The following is a 17,500-nucleotide window of genomic DNA, read 5'->3' on the forward strand; positions in this document are numbered from 1 at the left end:
CAGGATTCACACTCCTACACACTTCCTCTCTTGCTGCCTCTCACACACACGCACACACACTTTGGTCCTCCCAGCACTGATGGCTAACAGGTGTACAGGTAGTGTCTCCGCAGCCAGACGTCTTCAGCAGTGCTGTACAGGTAGCTCTCTTGTCAAAGTGGCTTTATTTTTATCACAGGACACTGAAGCTGCGCAGCAGCGCAGCAGCGACCTGCTTCCTGAGGAAAGGTGGGAATAAAATGGACACACTCACAGCCTGTGTAGACATGAGAATAAATTCGGAAACATATTGAACCGAACAGCAGTTGGAGCCTCGCCTCCTGAATTTTTTAACAATTTGTGGATGGAAACATCAATATAAAAACACCTTTTCAGTTCCAATTAGGTTTTTACACTCTGACAAACGGCACCAGGAAATGTGTGTCTGTGCTGAAGCAGGAAATAATTAGATTTTTATAAAGGTTTTGATTTGTAATTCAGTGCTGGATTTCTCCCACTGATATCACCACTGCAGCAACTCCGCTTTAATCACACTCTCCACTGTGACGGCTGCAGTTTGCTTTCAGAGGCTAACGAGCTGTAACATTCCCATCACCTGAACCTTTGGAGGACTTGTAGGCCAAAGGTGGTCGGTTCTCTTCACTCTCAGGCCATGAAGCGGGGTTTCCACTAATTACAGGGTTAAAGGCTCGGTCCCCAGCTCTTCCCGTCCACAGGTCCAAGTGTCCTTGGGCAGACACCGCACTTTAAATGGCCCCTGATATTCAGGCCGCAGCTGTGTGTGAATGGTCTCTGTTCCTGTTCTTTCTCAGAGCCTGTTGATTGAATCTTCCTCGCCTTGGTTTGTTATTGGTTTAGCAGGTTTTTTTTAGAGCCGACAGAAAATGAATCAGCAACTGTTGTTTTGTTTTTTGGTCCATACTTTGGTGAAACCTGCAGCTGGAAACGGTTGGACTGCTCCCCTTCATGTTGAAAAATGTTCTGTTTACAGTCTTTACAACGTGCGTGAGAAGAGCACGGCGACAGCTGAAGTTAACTTTATGTTTTGCAGCGTGTACATATTTTTGCCTGCTCCCTGAAGCTGCTGTGAGCTGAACCTGGCAGATCGGGGGAGAAAAACTGAGCTTTGAGATGCTGCCGTGTGGTCACTGCAGAGGATGATTGATTCAGATCGACCCCCGCCGTCCCTCAGGACACCGACTCGAACCGATCGATGCTCCGTTCAGTCCCCTCATATTCATAGAGACGCTCTGCGCTGCTGCCGTGGGACGAAACTTCACAAGCTGGACTTGATCCGTGATGACAAAGAGTTTCCCGGCCTTGAGCTGAGCGAGCTCCTGTGAAATAATGAAGAATGATGAGGAAGCAAACAGGTATTGAAATAAAAATGAGTAAATCAGGCAGGATAAATAATGCAGCTTCACCTGAGCAGTGCAGGACAGGTGTCTCTGTCTGTCATCTTTGATTGTTGGCTGGACATCCACAGGAGCCGGTAGTAGCTCATAGAACATGAGTGTTCGTGTTTCACGTGTTTCAGGGAGAGAGACATATAGGTGTGTAGTAGTGTGATACTGTGTAGTGGCTGTGTGTGGTTTGTCTCTCTACATGTGCACGTGTGTGTATTGTATGGTCAGTACATGTGGATTGGAGAATTGTCTTTGGACATTTGCTCTTGCGTGTGTGTGTGTGTGTGTGTGTGTGTGTGTGTGTGACTGTGTGTGACTGTGTGTGTGTGTGTGTGTCTGTGTGTGTGTGTGTGTGTGTGTGTCTGTGTGTGTGTGACTGTGTGTGTGACTGTGTGTGACTGTGTGTGTGTGTGTGTGTGTGACTGTGTGTGACTGTGTGTGTGTGTGTGTGTGTGTGTGTGTGTGTGTGTGTGTGTGTGACTGTGTGTGACTGTGTGTGTGTGTGTGTGTCTGTGTGTGTGTGTGTGTGTGTCTGTGTGTGTGTGAGAGAGACTGTGTGTGACTGTGTGTGACTGTGTGTGTGTGTGTGACTGTGTGTGACTGTGTGTGTGTGTGTGTGTGTGTGTGTGTGTGTGTGTGTGTGTGTGTGTGTGAGACACAGTGAGGGGAAACAAATTGGATGTATGAGTGGAGCTGCCGGGTGTCAGAGAGCTGCAGCCTCGGCACTTTTCTCCTCCAACCATAAAATCTCCCTCCTTCTTCATCATGTCAGACGCTCCTCCTCTTCTTTCCCTTCCTCCTCCTCTTTCTCTTCCTCCTTCCCCTGCTCCTCTTCCTCCTCCTCTCCTCATCTCTTTTCCTTTAGCTTCTTCTTCTCCTTGTTTCCTCTCTGTTTTCCCTTCTTCGACCTTCCTACAGGTAAATGTATTTGGTCCACTGCTGAGAAAAGGAGAAATAAAAGGTTGGAGGGAAAAGGAGGGAAAGAGGTTGATAGAGAAGGAGGGGAGGAGAAAGAGAAGAGAGCAGGAGGAAGCAGGAGGGGAGGTTCAGAGAAAACTGGATAAAATGAGGTGATAGAGGAAGAGGAAGAGGTAAAAATGTGAGTAGAGGTCTTAGGAGAGGAGGGGAGGAGAGAAAGGCGGGAGGGGTGGGGGCAGTGAGGATGAGGAGGTGCAGGGAGCGAAGATGGATGTTGGGTCGTTCCAGGACACGCTGTTTTAAATAAACGCCACAGTATCAGCCAATCAGTTTGACTACAGCTCCCATAAATCCTGCTGCAGCTCGGCCGCCCTGCAGGCCCACTTATCATGTCACACACACACACACACACACACACACACACACACACACTCATGCATATATACTGCAGCTGTCCTCCTTTATGACTGCATACACCACATACAGCGTCACATACATATATATGTACATACACTTTGTTTTAGTGAAATTTTGAAGTGATTTGTGAGCACTGTCCAAATCCTCCGTCAGAGTTCACACCCGGTTCTTCCCCTCAGGTTTCACTCCTCCTCCATCATCACTTCATTCTTTAAATCTCGCCTCCACGTTTCACTGGAGAACAGTCCCAGTTGAAAGCTCCGAAAAAAAAATCCAGTAAGTGAACCTTGAGTTTAGATGTTGAGGAATCATTAAAGGAATGTGTTCAGTGTTTATTTTTAATATTTACTCCTGAATTTGTTTTTATTTGATTTGTTCTGTGAGAGTGAACCAGGCTGAAAGCTTTTAACATTTCACACATTCATTCATTCATTCATTAAAATAACACAGCAGAGAGGCAGAGGCGGGTGTCGGAAGTTGTGTAACTGTCCATGTTGGCGAGCGGCCGGCATCGTGAACAGGAAGAGCGGCGTGAGCCACAGGAAGTGGTCATCGTGCCAGAGAGGGACTCCCTCTGATGGGAGGGGGTGAGAGAGAGAGAGAGAGAGACCACCTGTTCCTCAGATGTGTGAGGTTCTCATACACGGAGTCGTGACCGCCGTGGCGTGTGTTCTCCGTGGGAACCACAACAGACTGAGCGAAGCTTCCATGACGGATTTCCTGACTGAAACTAAACCTGGAACTCTGCTTATGTTGATTTTTAGTTTTGGGATTTTCACGCATGTTTTATTTTTTCTGTCAGTTCTGCTTCTGATGAAGTTACACATCACGTTCACAGAGTTAGTCTCACATCGGGTTCATGAGACTTTAAAAACCTCCCTTTAATACAGAAAGCTGATTCTGTCTCACACACACACACACACACACACAGTGTCTCTCCCTCTCCCTCTCTCTCTGCAGTATGTAATTTATCACCTCTCTATCAGCGTGTCAGTTTTTAGAGGCTGAATGAATGAATCTGTGTGTGTGTGTGCGTGTGCGTGTGTGTGTGTGTGTGTGTGTGCGTGCGTGCGTGCGTGCGTGTGTGTGTGTGTGTGTGTGTGTGTGTGTGTGTGTAGCATGCACGGCCTGTCACTGGTCGGCCGCTGAGGTTCCCGTCTGACTGATGTCTGTTTCATCACGTGTGTTATGCGCCACTGTAACCTTGGCGACCGCTGCGTTTGTCTGAGGCGTCGTGTTTTCCTGCAGCCTTCGGTTTCTGTCACATGCAGACGGTAACTCGGCTCGGAGGCTCGGAGCTTTGTTTCTTCCTCACACACATTTCTAAGTTTATTCCTCCGTTTCTTTCTTTTTTGGGCGGCGGGCCGCAGCTCGTCCTTGGCGGCGCCACCTTGATTCAGCTGGCAGCGTCAGAAGTCACATCACGGCTCCGCTGCTGGCCGCTGCCACGCTGGTTAGTCAGAACAACTTCTTGGCAGCAAAACAAGGGATTTTCTCAGCAACTTTCACACATGATGAATCATGTTTCACTTCCTCCAGAGCTGCTTACATCAGTGCGCGTTTTATTTGTCTGCTACAAACCGATCTGTCTTATTTCTCATACCTGACTGTTTATTCACTCTCTGTTAAAATGACACAGAGCGGACGATCGGCTGATGCGCAGAAACAGAAACGATTCCGGTGTTTACGTGTCTGAGAACGTTGCAGTCCGTTAATAACCTGAACCTGAAGGTCTCTGCTTCCCTCTCTGTGCTCAGTGTTGCAGCAGCTGGTTGGTTAAGTCCTTTCCACGGTTTTAGCTTTGTCGTGCGTGGCCTTTTCCTGTCACCGCTCTCAGACCTGACAACAGTCAGTGCTGACAGGTCTGCGTGACCTCTGACCTCTCCTCTACTTGTTTCAGGATCCCTTATTTTGAAACGCCCAGTTTAAAATAAGTAAATATTCTGCTGCGTTTTTATTGAAGCTGTTTCTTTCTTTTCTGATTTGATGTCACGTTTCAGCACAATAATAAAATAATATAAATAAATAAATGGGTTTTATGGACAGTCTTCCTTTAGGATCAGGCACACAAACATTTTAAAACACCCGAGCTTTCCTCCATCTCACTTTCTGTCGCTCTTTCTTTGTTCTCTGCTGTTTATTTTAAAAACGATGTGTGTATTTACTGTTCATGCGTGTCCGTGTTGCGTAGGCGTCCATATGTGTATGTGTGGCGGTGTTTGGTGCCATGGGAACAGACATATGGCGATGATCACATGCCAGGAAGGTCAGTCCCTTAGAGAGAGGGAAAAAAGAGATATGAAGCCAAGATGGAGACATTTTAGCCACTTGGTGCATTTTTCAGAGCAGGAAGAAAGATGCAGATTTTATTTTGTCTGTAGCAGCGTTAGCTGGTCTGAACCCTCGCTGACGCAGCAGCATCGCCTGCTCCCACAGCAGGTCGAGCTACATATTGCCTGGAAATGTCACACGACCTTTTGTCATCACGTAAGATGAAGGGCGTCTTCACCTTTTCCAGACCATCAGACATTTCTCAGGCCTGCAGAGAGTCTCAGTGCAGGGCGACGGCTGCACAGCGACTGAGATGAAAGTCCCAGTTACTGTGAGAGAGCCACGACGAGGCTGATCACACGTCGACGAGAGCTGAAATCACCTGTGGAATCAGGAACAGTCGACGAGCTGTTGAAGTCATTTGCTCTGGTTGCAGCTTCTCCAGTGTTTGTGTGTCTGTGTGTCACTTTTAAAGTGAACATCTCTGGGATTTGAGCCGTGGGTCTGAACAAACAAGACGTTTGAAGACATTTCCTGTCAGTTTTCCAGCCTGGTCGGGGCTGAGGTATCTCAACGACTCTCTCTCTCTCTGGTGTGTTGTTAATAGTTTAGCTAATTGGACTTTATGAGAGGGAACACAAAGCCTGTAAATACACACATGTAAAAAATGACCAGCGATCACTGACACTGATGTTCTGCAGAGGACCTGTGTCTGTCGGGGTGTCTGTGACCTTTCCTGTAACACCTGCCTCCAGACAAATGATCAACTTTATACACAAGACAAATAAGAGCCAGGCTCCGTGACCTTTACTGCATATTTATGCTTTTTAGAAGAAGAATTCTACAAAAAACAATCTTCAGTTTGTTGCACCACTTTTTTTTTTTGTTGTTGTCAGGTGTAGTGGTTGCTGTAGCTTGTAGTGGCTCCAACAGTTGGTGCTTTTATCGTCTTAAAATTAGGCCTCAGCGTATTTTATTCTCCTGTTCACATCAAAATGACCTTGAAATGTGCCTTTACCCAAGAACCAGTTCTGTCTGTGTGTGTGTGTGTGTGTGTGTGTGTGTGTGTGTGTGTGTGTGTGTGTGTGTGTGTGTGTGTGTGTGTGTGTGTGTGTGTGAGAGAGACCTTAGCACTGTCCAGTCCAGTACGACACCAGCAGCAGAGTGGAGGTAAAAGCTTCATGGATTTAGGAACAATAATCCATTTTGCTGCAATGCCACTGCAATGCAACACCCTTTGTCTTGTTCAGGGATGCTCCCTTGTGTGTGTGTGTTTGTGTGCGCGCGTGTGTGTGTGAGTGTGTGTGTGTGAATGAACAAATATTTGAGGGAGGAGACAGATAAAAGGTGATTGTCTCGTCTTGTCAAAGGATAAATGATGGAAACAAAAGGCTGATCACCACGTCTCATTTTAACCTTCACTGTTTTTGCTGTTTGTCCATAAGTGTAACTGTAACTGACATAAATAAATTATTGTGTGTGTGTGTGTGTGTGTGTGTGTGTGTGTGTGTGTGTGTGTGTGTGTGTGTGTGTCTGTGTGTGTGTGTGTATCGGGGGCGTCGGCAGCTCTAACTCTCACCTCACCTGACCCCCTCTAAGAAGCTGCTCTGGTGTTTTTATGACCAGCCCTGATTCACGTCCTTTCCTCTCCTCTGTCGAGTGAAGTGATGAATATGACGAGTGAACGGCAGAACAGAAAAAACCAGTCTGTGCCAACACCTTCCCACACTCAGTCAGAGAACAGCTGCTGGAGAAAGTGCAGCATTTAGCAGCTAAAGAGCCAGATATTTCCCTCAGGAGCTGGTGGAGACCAAACTCAGAGCTAAAACAGAGGGAACATATATAAGGTTTATCTGCTGAAGTGAGCAGGCAGAGGGCAGGTAGATTCTAATGAGTCTCTGTTTCTTCTGTTAAATTGTATTCTAATGTTTCTCTAATGTCTTTCCAGCTCCATGGACCAATCATCATGAGACTCGGCACCAGCTCCCTTTCCCTGCTCCTCCCCCTCCGGCAGTCCCCGCCCCTCCCTCTGCTCGGTCGCTGCTGTCGGTCAACGCTCTCGGCCAATGGCGGCGCAGCGCTGTGCAGACGCCTCAGCACGGACGGCCCCGTCCCTCGGCCTGCGACCGGTCAGGACTCGGTGGAGGTGTTGGGCCAGTCCTACGCCCGCGATGACTTCACCAACGTGACACCAAAGATCTTGGCCAAGGTCGGCCGCAACCTCCACAACCAATCCCATCATCCTCTGTGGCTGATCAAAGAGCGAATCAAAGCTCACTTCTACAGGTAGGCATCGAATAAACGGAACAAATTAAGTGTTTGCCGCATCATGTGACATCTAATCACCAACCAACCAGCTAATTTTGACCGCTCCTGTTTGGCCGTGCTGGCTGCACGGCTCCATGGGAGTGGAAAGATCCTGACGGCTGTTAGATGTGATGAAGTTATCCACAGATGTTCATGGTTCCCAGAGGATGAATCCCACTGACGGTGGTGATTTAAACATTTTGTCCTGTAACCGGCTGCTGTTATATTTCCACGTCGTGTATATTTCTGTCTCCTTTCTTTACTTTCACAGCACAAACTGCTGACTGAGTCTCTGCAGGCTCAGTGTGTCCTCAGGGACAGTCGAGTGTAAAAGTTTGCAGCAGTGAAATATCGTTACGCTGCTGGTTATACTACACACACACACACACACACACACAGTGAGCATTAATGCTGCATTAATAAGTCATTACGCAGTCAGTGAGTGTGTTGTCTGACAGTGGTTTATGACTCTGCCATTTCACAGGTCGTGAACTTTACTCTTTAGAAAAGCTTGTATGCTCTGATAGCAGCAGGACAGCACACTCTCAGGACACCTGAGGGCTTCTGGGTAATTTTTCAAAATAAAACCATATTAAGTTCAAGCAAACGGTGGTGTGAGAGTGGAGCGTACGTGCAGGAGGAGACCACGCACACCAAATCAGTGTACTACACCGTCACAGTGAGAAGATCAGCACGTTACCTCAGACTTCGATCATCTGGAGCCCGGTTCAGCAGCCTGTCGCTGAAACTAAAAACCAAACTCACACCTGCTCCGCCGAGTCCCCTCCCCCACCGTGACATCTGAATCCGGACAGTACGAAGTGTTGTGACCTCAGTATCATACACCTGATAGAAAAAGGTGCTGGAGTTATTCAGATTTAAACTCAGCTGCACTGACATCTGATCTCCACAGTGATGGTGTTAGGGTGGGAGAGTCGGTTTTATAACCTGTCCCCTCGTTTTTCCAGGTTGTAGTTTATCTGTTTGTTTCTGTTGTTGTTGTTGTTGTTGTTGTTGTCTCTTCTTTCATTAGTGCTCATGTCTCTCTTCAACCCTCCACAGCTCCTACATCGGTCGCTGGGGCAACCCGCTCTTCTCTGTCCATGACAACCTGAGCCCCGTGGTTACCGTGGAGCAGAACTTTGACAGGTCAGTGGCTTTAATGATTGACTGATTGATTGGTTGAATAATGAGCACCTTCACTGACAGGTGACCATGAGAGTACAACATCAGAAATAAAGGTGATTATTCGATGTGTGAATCAGGATTTTTGATTGTTCCTTGTGTTCTTTTATGGATCCATCAGCTCAGTTGTGCTTGATTTAATCTTTAGTCACGTCCATATGAATTTTCATTTCTTACATTTGTGGAGATGCTAAGTGTCGTCACAGCAAACTGAAACAAAGAGACGGTTTGGTCGATGCACTGAACTTAAAAATCAGGTCAGCGAAAAATAAACGCCGCGTTTTCGGAATTTCTGATTCCTGGTTTCTGTGATTTCACTGACAGCTTGCTGATCCCTCCCGGACACCCCAGCAGGAAGCGGGGAGACAACTACTACCTGAACAGGTGGGTGAAACGGCCAGTAACCACAAGTGCCTACATGTGATGTGTAGACATGAACAGATGAAGAAAGACCAGTGCTGCACGAACTGATGTCTGTGTGTGTCTCTGTGTGTGTGTTTTAATGAGTAGGAAAATGATGCTTCGCGCTCACACCTCCGCCCACCAGAGGGAGCTGGTGAAGTCCGGTCTGGATGCGTTCCTGTTGGCTGGAGACGTCTACAGGCGCGATGAGATCGACGCCAGTCATTACCCAGTCTTCCACCAGATCGAGGGAGTCCGACTCTTCTCCAACCACGAGGTGTGTGTGTGTGTGTGTGTGTGTGTGTGTGTGTGTGTGTGCGTGTGTGCGTGTGTGCGTGTGTGACAAATGAGAGAAAACTTAAACTCCTGTGGACGTGTGAGGTTGTAGCTGTGTCACAGGTGTGTCACAGGTGTGTCACAGGTGTGTTACAGGTGTGTCACAGGTGTGTTACGGTTGTGTCCTGTGTCTCCCAGCTGTTCTCGAAGGTGCAGAATGGAGAGCAGCTGTCTCTGTTTGAATGTGGCGGTAGGAGGACGCCCCAGAAACAGGAAACACACACTCTGGAGGCCGTCAAGCTGCTGGAGTTCGACCTGAAACACACTCTGACACGACTCGTCACTCACCTGTTCGGAGAAGGTGAGACGCCCTGACTGACTGTCAGAGGAAGACAGATAATGTAGTTTAGTTTTCCAGCATTCTTCTCTTCACTCTCCTCCTCCTTCTCCTCCTCCTCCTTCTCTCAGATGTGGAGATCAGGTGGGTCGACTGTTACTTCCCCTTCACTCATCCTTCCTTTGAGATGGAGGTGCGTTTCCAGGGCAACTGGATGGAGGTGCTGGGCTGCGGAGTGATGGAGCAGGAGCTGCTGAACTCTGGTCAGAACACACACACACACACACAGAGTTTGTTTATGTGTGACATCTGTGTGTGTGTGTGGTCGCTGCTCTGAGTGTTTGTGGATAAACTCGTCTGAGCTTCTGTTTGATCAGTTTCATTTCGACACTGCGAATGTTTTCTGGACCTTTTAACTCTGTCACATGATCTTCACCAGCAGATGAATGAGTCCGTTCATGTTAATAGTTTGCTTTGTCCTTTGTTGGTTCTTATTTAGCCACAGATATTTTATGTTATAGAGCAAAACTGTCCTCGTCCTTTGTTAAAGTGTTGGCTGATGTTTCACCTCCAGACCCTGGAACGTGTTAGTCTCACATTTCATTTAATTCTTCCTGAAGTTTGTGCAGCTGTCAGGAGACGTTCTCTCTCTGAGAGTGAGACTGTTGTGATGGAGGGTTGTGCTGTGGACGTCGGTGGCTCTGTGTCAGTAGCTGTGTGTGTGTGTGTGTGTGTGTGTGTGTGTCTGTGTGTCTGCAGCAGTCAGCGTAGAAGCTTGGAAATGATCACACACAAACATGTTCCCTCGCCCCTCACACTGACCTGAGCCTGATTCTAACCCTGACACCAGGTCTGAGTCCTCAGACAGACCTTTGAAGGTGTGAGGACAGGACGACATGTCCTCGCCTGGACACACACACACACACACACTACAGAGTATCAAAACAAAGATCAAGCCCACTTCCACAAATACACATGTACAAACATTTGAAATATTTGTCGTCTCTCTCAGGCTTTAATCCTCTCTCTCTCTCTCTCTCTCTCTCTCTCTCTCTCTCTCTCTCTCTCTCTCTCTCACCCTCTCCCTCTGTCTGTCTGGGTCTCTCGCCCCTCTCTCTCCCCTGTCAGTCTGCTAAGTGGCTCTCTTGCTGTTTTGCCCTTGAACAAAGCTGTAGCACCGCGCTCCACTTCACCGCTGCTTGTTCCAATCAATAATACATGTTTTAAGATGCAAAGAGTGGCCGGATCACACCACCACCACTCTGTGTGTGTGTGTGTGTGTGTGTGTGTGTGTGTGTGTGTGTGTGTGTGTGTGTGTGTGTGTGTGTGTGTGTGTGTGTGTGTGTGTGTGTGTGTGAGCTAGTTAAGAAAACGTCTGCTTGTGTTGACACACTTCAGACTTCACAACTACAAGTGTGCCTATTAAAGTGCTGATACACATAAATATGTGAGTAACCTGTGTCTGTGTGACTGGATTTAACTCACCTGCAGCCTGGACACTCAGAGCTGAGCAGAGTTATTTCTGTGCTTTAAAGGGTCAGTTCACTCAAATGATGAAGAAAGTTTGACGTTGCCAGGAAACCGCGATGAATGTTCTTGTGTATTTGAATATTTAAGGATGAACCACTTCTGTTTAGTCGTCCTTGGTGTTTCCATATACGTGAGATCATCTTCACTTTCTGAAGTCAGAGAGAAAACCTCCTGGTTTCTATCCTTGGAAACTGAGGAGCCTGAGCTTCGAGCCGAGATGGTCGAGTTCTGCTCCTTCTTGGTTTATCCAGGAGGGCGTCAGCATTTCTGTCTGCAACCTGTCAGAGTCTGTTTCTGCTTCTTTGCAGTGCAGCTTTTTCTGATACTGTCAGTCGCACACAGGCTTGTTCCAGAGCTGTACGCTGTTAAAAACATCTTTGTGTTGATCTGACCTCGGAAAGCAGCAGACGGTGGCGTCAGTGTTTGTCGGGTGTAGTTTTCAGCCCTGCCACAGGAGGGAGCTGCAGGTCAGAGGGAGGAGGGTCAGGAGGCATCGTGGATGCATCCAGCTGTGTTAGAGAGAGAACACTCCTCTGCCCAGCTCTCTCTCTCTCTCTCTCTCTCTCTCTCTCTCTCTCTCTCATTTGTGTGTGCAGGTAGCTCCGCAGGTGTGCGTTTGTGTGTGTGTGTGTTGTGTGCACATGACTGAATCCATTTCCTGCAGCGCACCACGACTGAAATAGACTGTTTCAGGACACACACAGTGAGATGGAAACGCCTTTGGCCATTTTACACTATGGCTGTGCCTGAGTGTGTGTGTGTGTGTGTGTGTGTGTGTGTGTGTGTGTGAGTGTGTGTGTGTGTGTGTGTGTGTGTGTGAGTGTGTGTGTGTGTGAGTGTGTGTGTGTGTGTGTGTGTGTGTGTGTGTGTGTGTGTGAGTGTGTGTGTGAGTGTGTGTGTGTGTGTGTGTGTGTGTGTGTGTGTGTGTGTGTGTGTGTGTGTGTGTGTGTGTACAGATGAAGCCTGTTGTTGTGAGTCTCCACATTCCTTCAGTAACGTCTCAGTAAAGTGAAACGTCTTCATCAGGTGGATGTGTGTCCTCGTGTAGGACCGTGTGGTGTAAAACGCCTGTTACTTGCACAAACAACACAACTTTAACGACTCACTCGGCATCTTGTCGACACGCTGCAGTAAACACGTCCACCGGCTCTGCCTCTCTCTCCACGTCCTCTCCCCGACCTGCCAGTGTGAAAGCTGGGAGCTGTGGGAGCTGTGGTGTTGTCTTCCTGCCCAGGTGTGAGAATCAGTGAGTGTCATTTTTGCTGTCAGGGAACTTTTCCCCTTACACACAGACCCTGTGTCCTCCACTGGGACTGGTAGAGTCCAGTAGTCCAGTGTTGTCTTCCTCTGCGCCAAACCCGTGATTTCTGAGACGTGGTCTCACTGCACATCTGAAGAACGAGTTCTGAACAAGGGACAGAGACCCGACCCTGGGAATGTCCCAGGTGAACACGTCTGACTTTGTCTTAGAGATGAGCCTGTTTTCACCACATCCTGACTTCTGTCCTCTTTTCTCTCCGTCCTTTCTGTGCATCTGTTCTTTTTCTCTGCGTCTCACGTCTCTGCTGCAGCTCCGTCTCTCTTTGTCTCTTTGTCTCTTTGCGTCTTTGTCTCTTGAACACAGGATGTCGCTCTGCTCTTCATTCATTCTTCAGTCCACTGTGTGTGTGTGTGTGTGTGTGTGTGTGTGTGTGTGTGTGTGTGTGTGTGTGTGTGTGTGTGTGTGTGTGTGCGTGTGCGCGTGTATGCGTGCGTGTGCATGTGTGTGTCAGAGAGAGAGAGAAAAAGAGCGAGATAACACTTGCAGTGTCTCTCTGCCCTTGGCACTGCAGCAGTGCTCTGGCCATTCATGCTGTGGAGAGACACACACACACACACACACACACACACACACACTCATCTTAATACACTTGCATGTTCACACACACTCCGACATAAACACACACTTCTGTGCTTCCCTTTCATTCTTCTTCTTTCCTTAATTCGCTCACTCTCCTGACCACAGGAGTCAAGTTTGTCGGCGACACACACTCGCATGTGCACGCACACACAGACGCGCACACACACACGTGCACACACACATGCCTCCTTCATTCTCACTCTCTCAACTCTCTTCACCCTCACCACCTCCCCTCCATATCCACTGCGGCAGTGTGGCTCCGTTTCCTTGGAAACCACTCATTCAGGCCCCCCCCCCCACCAGCCCTCCTCCATCCCTTATACACACACACACACACACACACACTTTTTTCTGGAGCACACACTGAGAGACAACGAGGAAGCATGAAGGGAAAAAATGGGGGCAGAGCGAGCACTGGAGTTAATGTGTTGGAGAGAGAGAGAGAGGGAAGGGGAGGAGTGGGGGGGTGACAAGGGAGAAAAGGAGGTGAGGATGAAGGAGAGACTTGGGAGGGGGCACAGGGAGAAAGGGAACAGACGTAATAAGAGGAGGAGAGGATGGAGGGAAGATTAAACGAGTGGCAGGACCTCGTCTCCACAAGGAGACGGCAATGGGGGACACCAGTTGGCACTGGTGTGTGTGTGTGTGTGTGTGTGTGTGTGTGTGTGCGTGCGTTATTTAATGGTGTGGAAGCGTGACTGCCATATGTGTTGCCTGAGGCTCAGTGTGATGAGGGAGAGAGTTAATGAGAGATGTAGGAGGAGGGGATGAGGAGAGGAGGGATGGAGGATAGAAGGAGATGATAGGAGGAGGGAACAAGGGAGCATTAATAAGGGACAAGTGCAGGAAAATAGGGAACGAGGTAGGGTTTAGTGTGGGAGAGGGGAAAGAGGGAAGACTGAGGAGGGATGGACAGAGGAGTGAAGGCGGGAGAAAGGAATAAAGTATGGTGGAGATGAAAGAAGAAGTGAATGAAAGAGGAAAATAAAGGGAAAGGGGGAGTATGAAAAGAGGAGGAGAGGTGAGGGAGTTGAGACAAGAGGGTGGAGAGAAGGAAAGGAGGAAGGGAATGATGGAAGAGGAGGAATGAAAACGGAGAGAGGATTGAGGACAGGCCGGACGGGAGCTATGGAGTAAGAAAAGGATGAAGGAAATGAGAAAGAGGAAGAGGAGGGAGGGAACAGGGAAGGAAGGAAATGAGGAGGAGGAAGAAAGGAAGAGAGAGGGTTTTGGGGGGGAGGCGAGAGGCTTGAGGAAACATGTAAGGGAAGGAAGTGGGAGAGAAGAAGAGATCAAGAACAGAATGATGGAAAAATGGGGAGGAAGAAAGGAATGAAGGGGTGAGGATAAGGAAAGAAAAGATGAGAGGGAGTGAGGAGAGGAAGGGAGCAAAGGGGGGAGGGAGTGATGGATAGACTGAGACGACGAAATGAGGTTTTAATAGAGACGGAGGGATGGAGGGGGGAGGGAGACAAATGTCTTCATTAATGAGGGGGGAGGGGTGGAGCGAGGCAGACACAGAATGGAGAGAGAGAGAGAGAGAGTGTGTGTTTCTTTACGTCTACCTATTTATTCACACACACACACACACACACACACACACACGAGTGAAACCCAGAGAGGGGTGTGTGTGTGTGTGTGTGTGTGTGTGTGTGTGTGTGTGTGTGTGTGTGTGTGTGTGTGTGTGTGAGGTTGTGAGGTTGTGGGTCTGTGTTATTTCCCCATATTGTGTGTTTTTGTGTGAGTGTGTATTTCTCTTCATGTATGTTTGTTTGCACTGTTTGTGTGTAGTTATTCAGGTTGTTGCACAGTGTGTGTCTTTCTGTGTGTACTTCAGTGTGTGTGTATGTATGAGATTGTGTTTTAATCTGTCCATTCGTTTCCGTGTTTAAAAACCATTTAAATTTTAAACATGTTTTGTGTATTCAAAGTGTGTGTGTGTGTGTTAATGTGTATCTCATAGTGTGTATTTTGTACGTCGGGCGTTGTGTGTGTTTGTAATTGTGTATGTACGATTGTGCGTGTGTGTGTGTCCCAGGGGTTTTCCCTCCACTGTCGGCGGGCAGCATATGGGACTTGGCGCTAATGACCACACCTCCACGCCAAAACCTGATTTACACACGCATGCACACAACCCATGGGACAGGGTGTGTGTACACGTGTGTGTGTGTGTGTGTGTGTGTGTGTGTGTGTGTGTGTGTGTGTGTGTGTACACGTGTGTGTGTGTGTGTGTGTGTGTGTGTGTGATGAGGGTGGAGGCTGAAATCTGATTAAAGTCGTGTTGGCGACAATTAACAGCCTTTCAAACCTGCCGCCCCGAGCCCTGTGGGACTGTGTGTGTGTGTGTGTGTGTGTGGTTCAGGTGGCAGCTTTCGGTCTTAATCCCCCTCCTCCCCCTCCTCCTCCTCCTCCTCCTCCTCCTCTTCCACCACCTCTGAATAAATCATGTGACCCTTCCCCTCCCTCCTTTCATCCCTCCATCCATCCATCTCTCATTAAACCTCGTCTGTCTCCTCCGCGGGGCTTTCACTCCTTTCTTTCTTTTTTGTTTTGATGAGTCTGCAGTTTAATCCCCCCCCCCCCCCCCCCCACCCCCACCCTGCCCCCCACCCCTTCGTTTTCTCTTTCTTTCTCTCCGTCTGTCTGATGATGGAGGGATGGAGAAGCAGGGGAACAAAAGAGGTAGAGAGGAAACGGCAGATAATCAGAAGCGTGGCGACCCCTCTCCTCGACTGTGTTTTCAGGCTTGTAAAGACCCGCCCCCTCCACCTGACCTCTGACCCCCCCACACTGATTGACAGCTCCTTTCATCCCTCCAACCATATTACATCTTCTTCATCTTTCCTCCTTCCTCTTCTCTCTTTCTTTTGGCCTTTACTCGTCGCATCATCCTTCCATTCTCTTCTCGTTTTTCCTTTCTCCCTTTTCTCCCTTTTTCCTTCCTTTCCTTTCTTCTTCTCTTTTCTTCTCTGTTTTTTTTTCTACCTTTTTCACATGTCATTTCTCCTCCATCCATCTCTCCGTCCTTTAATACTTCCATCCCTTTTTTTCACCCCTTTCACCCCCAGTGCTCCCAGTGTGGGTAATAACTGGTGGACAGCTGGTGCACACACACTCTCACACACACACACACACACACACACAGTCTGAATGTACTGATGTTTCTCACATTAACACCAGACTCACACACACACACACACACACACACACACACACACACACACATAAACCAGAACAATAAGAAACTCTGAAAATAAGAAGAAATTAAACACACAGCAGCTTCCGTCAGCTCCTCCCTATCTGCACACACACAGACTGTGTGTGTGTGTGTGTGTGTGTTTTGTATGAATGTGTGTGTGTGTGTCTCTGGGGTTTGCGAAGGGCAGAACAAACATTTGTTTGTGCAGCGATCCATCTCAGCCCGGCCTGCGTCCTCCATAACAAACAGTCCGGAGGGGGTGTGTCTTTGTGTGTGTGTGTGTGTGTGTGTGTGACGGAGACAGAGAGATTTGGTTCACCTGACTCTGGTGTTGTGTTGTGTCATAGTTAGATCCTGGTCAGGTGTGTTACCTGGGAGACCGACTCGTCCTGTGCACACAGACACACACGATCAGACATGAAGTAAAGAGAAAAACCTTAAACCAGACCAGGATTTGCTGCGACCCCCCCTTTGCCTCTAAACCAGCTCCAGTTCTCCTCAGTCCACCTGCAGGTTCTCAGGTACCCGTCAGGTCGGTTGTTCCAGCAGAGAACCTGTCTCCGTTCTTCTGTGGGTTTAGTTTGTCTCAGTGTCTCTGTCTCCTGAGAAAGATGCAGGACAGAAAAATGTTTCGCACAAAGACTGCGTGTGTGAGACAGAAGCATCAGTCCTGCAGCGTTACTGTCTGATCTGTGTGTGTGTCCTGTGTTCCTCAGCAACAACAACAACAATAAGTGTGTGTTCTGGCTGAGTAGTCTTCATTCTGACTGTTAAATATTAAAGCTGTGTTAGTGAGCTGCAGAGAGCCAGCCCTGCTGCTGCTGCTGCTGCTAAAAATACTCTCTGCAGATAAAAATAGATCACGCTTCATTCAGAAGGAAACGTGCCGGCTGTTGTTGGTGAAACCGCGGCTCCGGGTCTGTTGTCCCCTCAGAATCAGGTCGGCTTTAATCAGCTGTGGTCTGACCTGATCTGCTCGCTCTCTGAAATCATTCAGTGTCTTCACAGCATCTGAACTGCTCGCTAAGTAAAAGTAAAAACACTGAGAGTGAGAAATGTTTTCTTACTGATGCTTTGGCTGGAAGCTGACGCTTTTCTGGAAAGTTCTCCTGCTTTCAGATCTGTGTGTGTTTCCGTGTGTTTCTGTGTGTGTGTGTGTGTGTGTGTGTGTGTGTGTGTGTGTGTGTGTGTGTGTGTGTGTGTGTGTGTTGAAATTATTGAAAAGTTGACATGAGGGAGATTTTTACTCAGCACAGCCATATCCATCTCCTGATGGATAAAAGTAAAATGTGAGTAGAGGAAAAGTACAGTAATTCCTTTTGAAGCGTACAGAGATGAAATGGGCTCCGTTT

General features: G+C 48.2%; 2 protein-coding genes across 3 annotated transcripts in view; one reads left to right on the forward strand and one right to left on the reverse strand.

Annotated features, from left to right (window-relative positions):
• The window catches only part of LOC121200363 (protein NLRC3-like), a 567,821-nt gene that overhangs the window by 133,121 nt on the left and 417,200 nt on the right, over nt 1-17,500 (reverse strand). The window lies entirely within an intron of this gene.
• The window catches only part of fars2 (phenylalanyl-tRNA synthetase 2, mitochondrial), a 64,826-nt gene that overhangs the window by 9,361 nt on the left and 37,965 nt on the right, over nt 1-17,500 (forward strand). For both annotated transcript variants that reach the window (XM_041065705.1, XM_041065704.1), the window contains exons 3-8: nt 6,961-7,298; nt 8,382-8,468; nt 8,829-8,888; nt 9,015-9,183; nt 9,381-9,543; nt 9,651-9,782. In XM_041065705.1, the coding sequence (XP_040921639.1) occupies nt 6,979-7,298; nt 8,382-8,468; nt 8,829-8,888; nt 9,015-9,183; nt 9,381-9,543; nt 9,651-9,782 (931 nt within the window). In that variant the 5' untranslated portion in view covers nt 6,961-6,978. The remainder of the gene's footprint in view (nt 1-6,960; nt 7,299-8,381; nt 8,469-8,828; nt 8,889-9,014; nt 9,184-9,380; nt 9,544-9,650; nt 9,783-17,500) is intronic.

This window comes from Toxotes jaculatrix, chromosome 20 (assembly GCF_017976425.1).
Source record: "Toxotes jaculatrix isolate fToxJac2 chromosome 20, fToxJac2.pri, whole genome shotgun sequence".
In the NCBI taxonomy this organism is placed as follows: Eukaryota; Metazoa; Chordata; class Actinopteri; family Toxotidae; genus Toxotes; species Toxotes jaculatrix.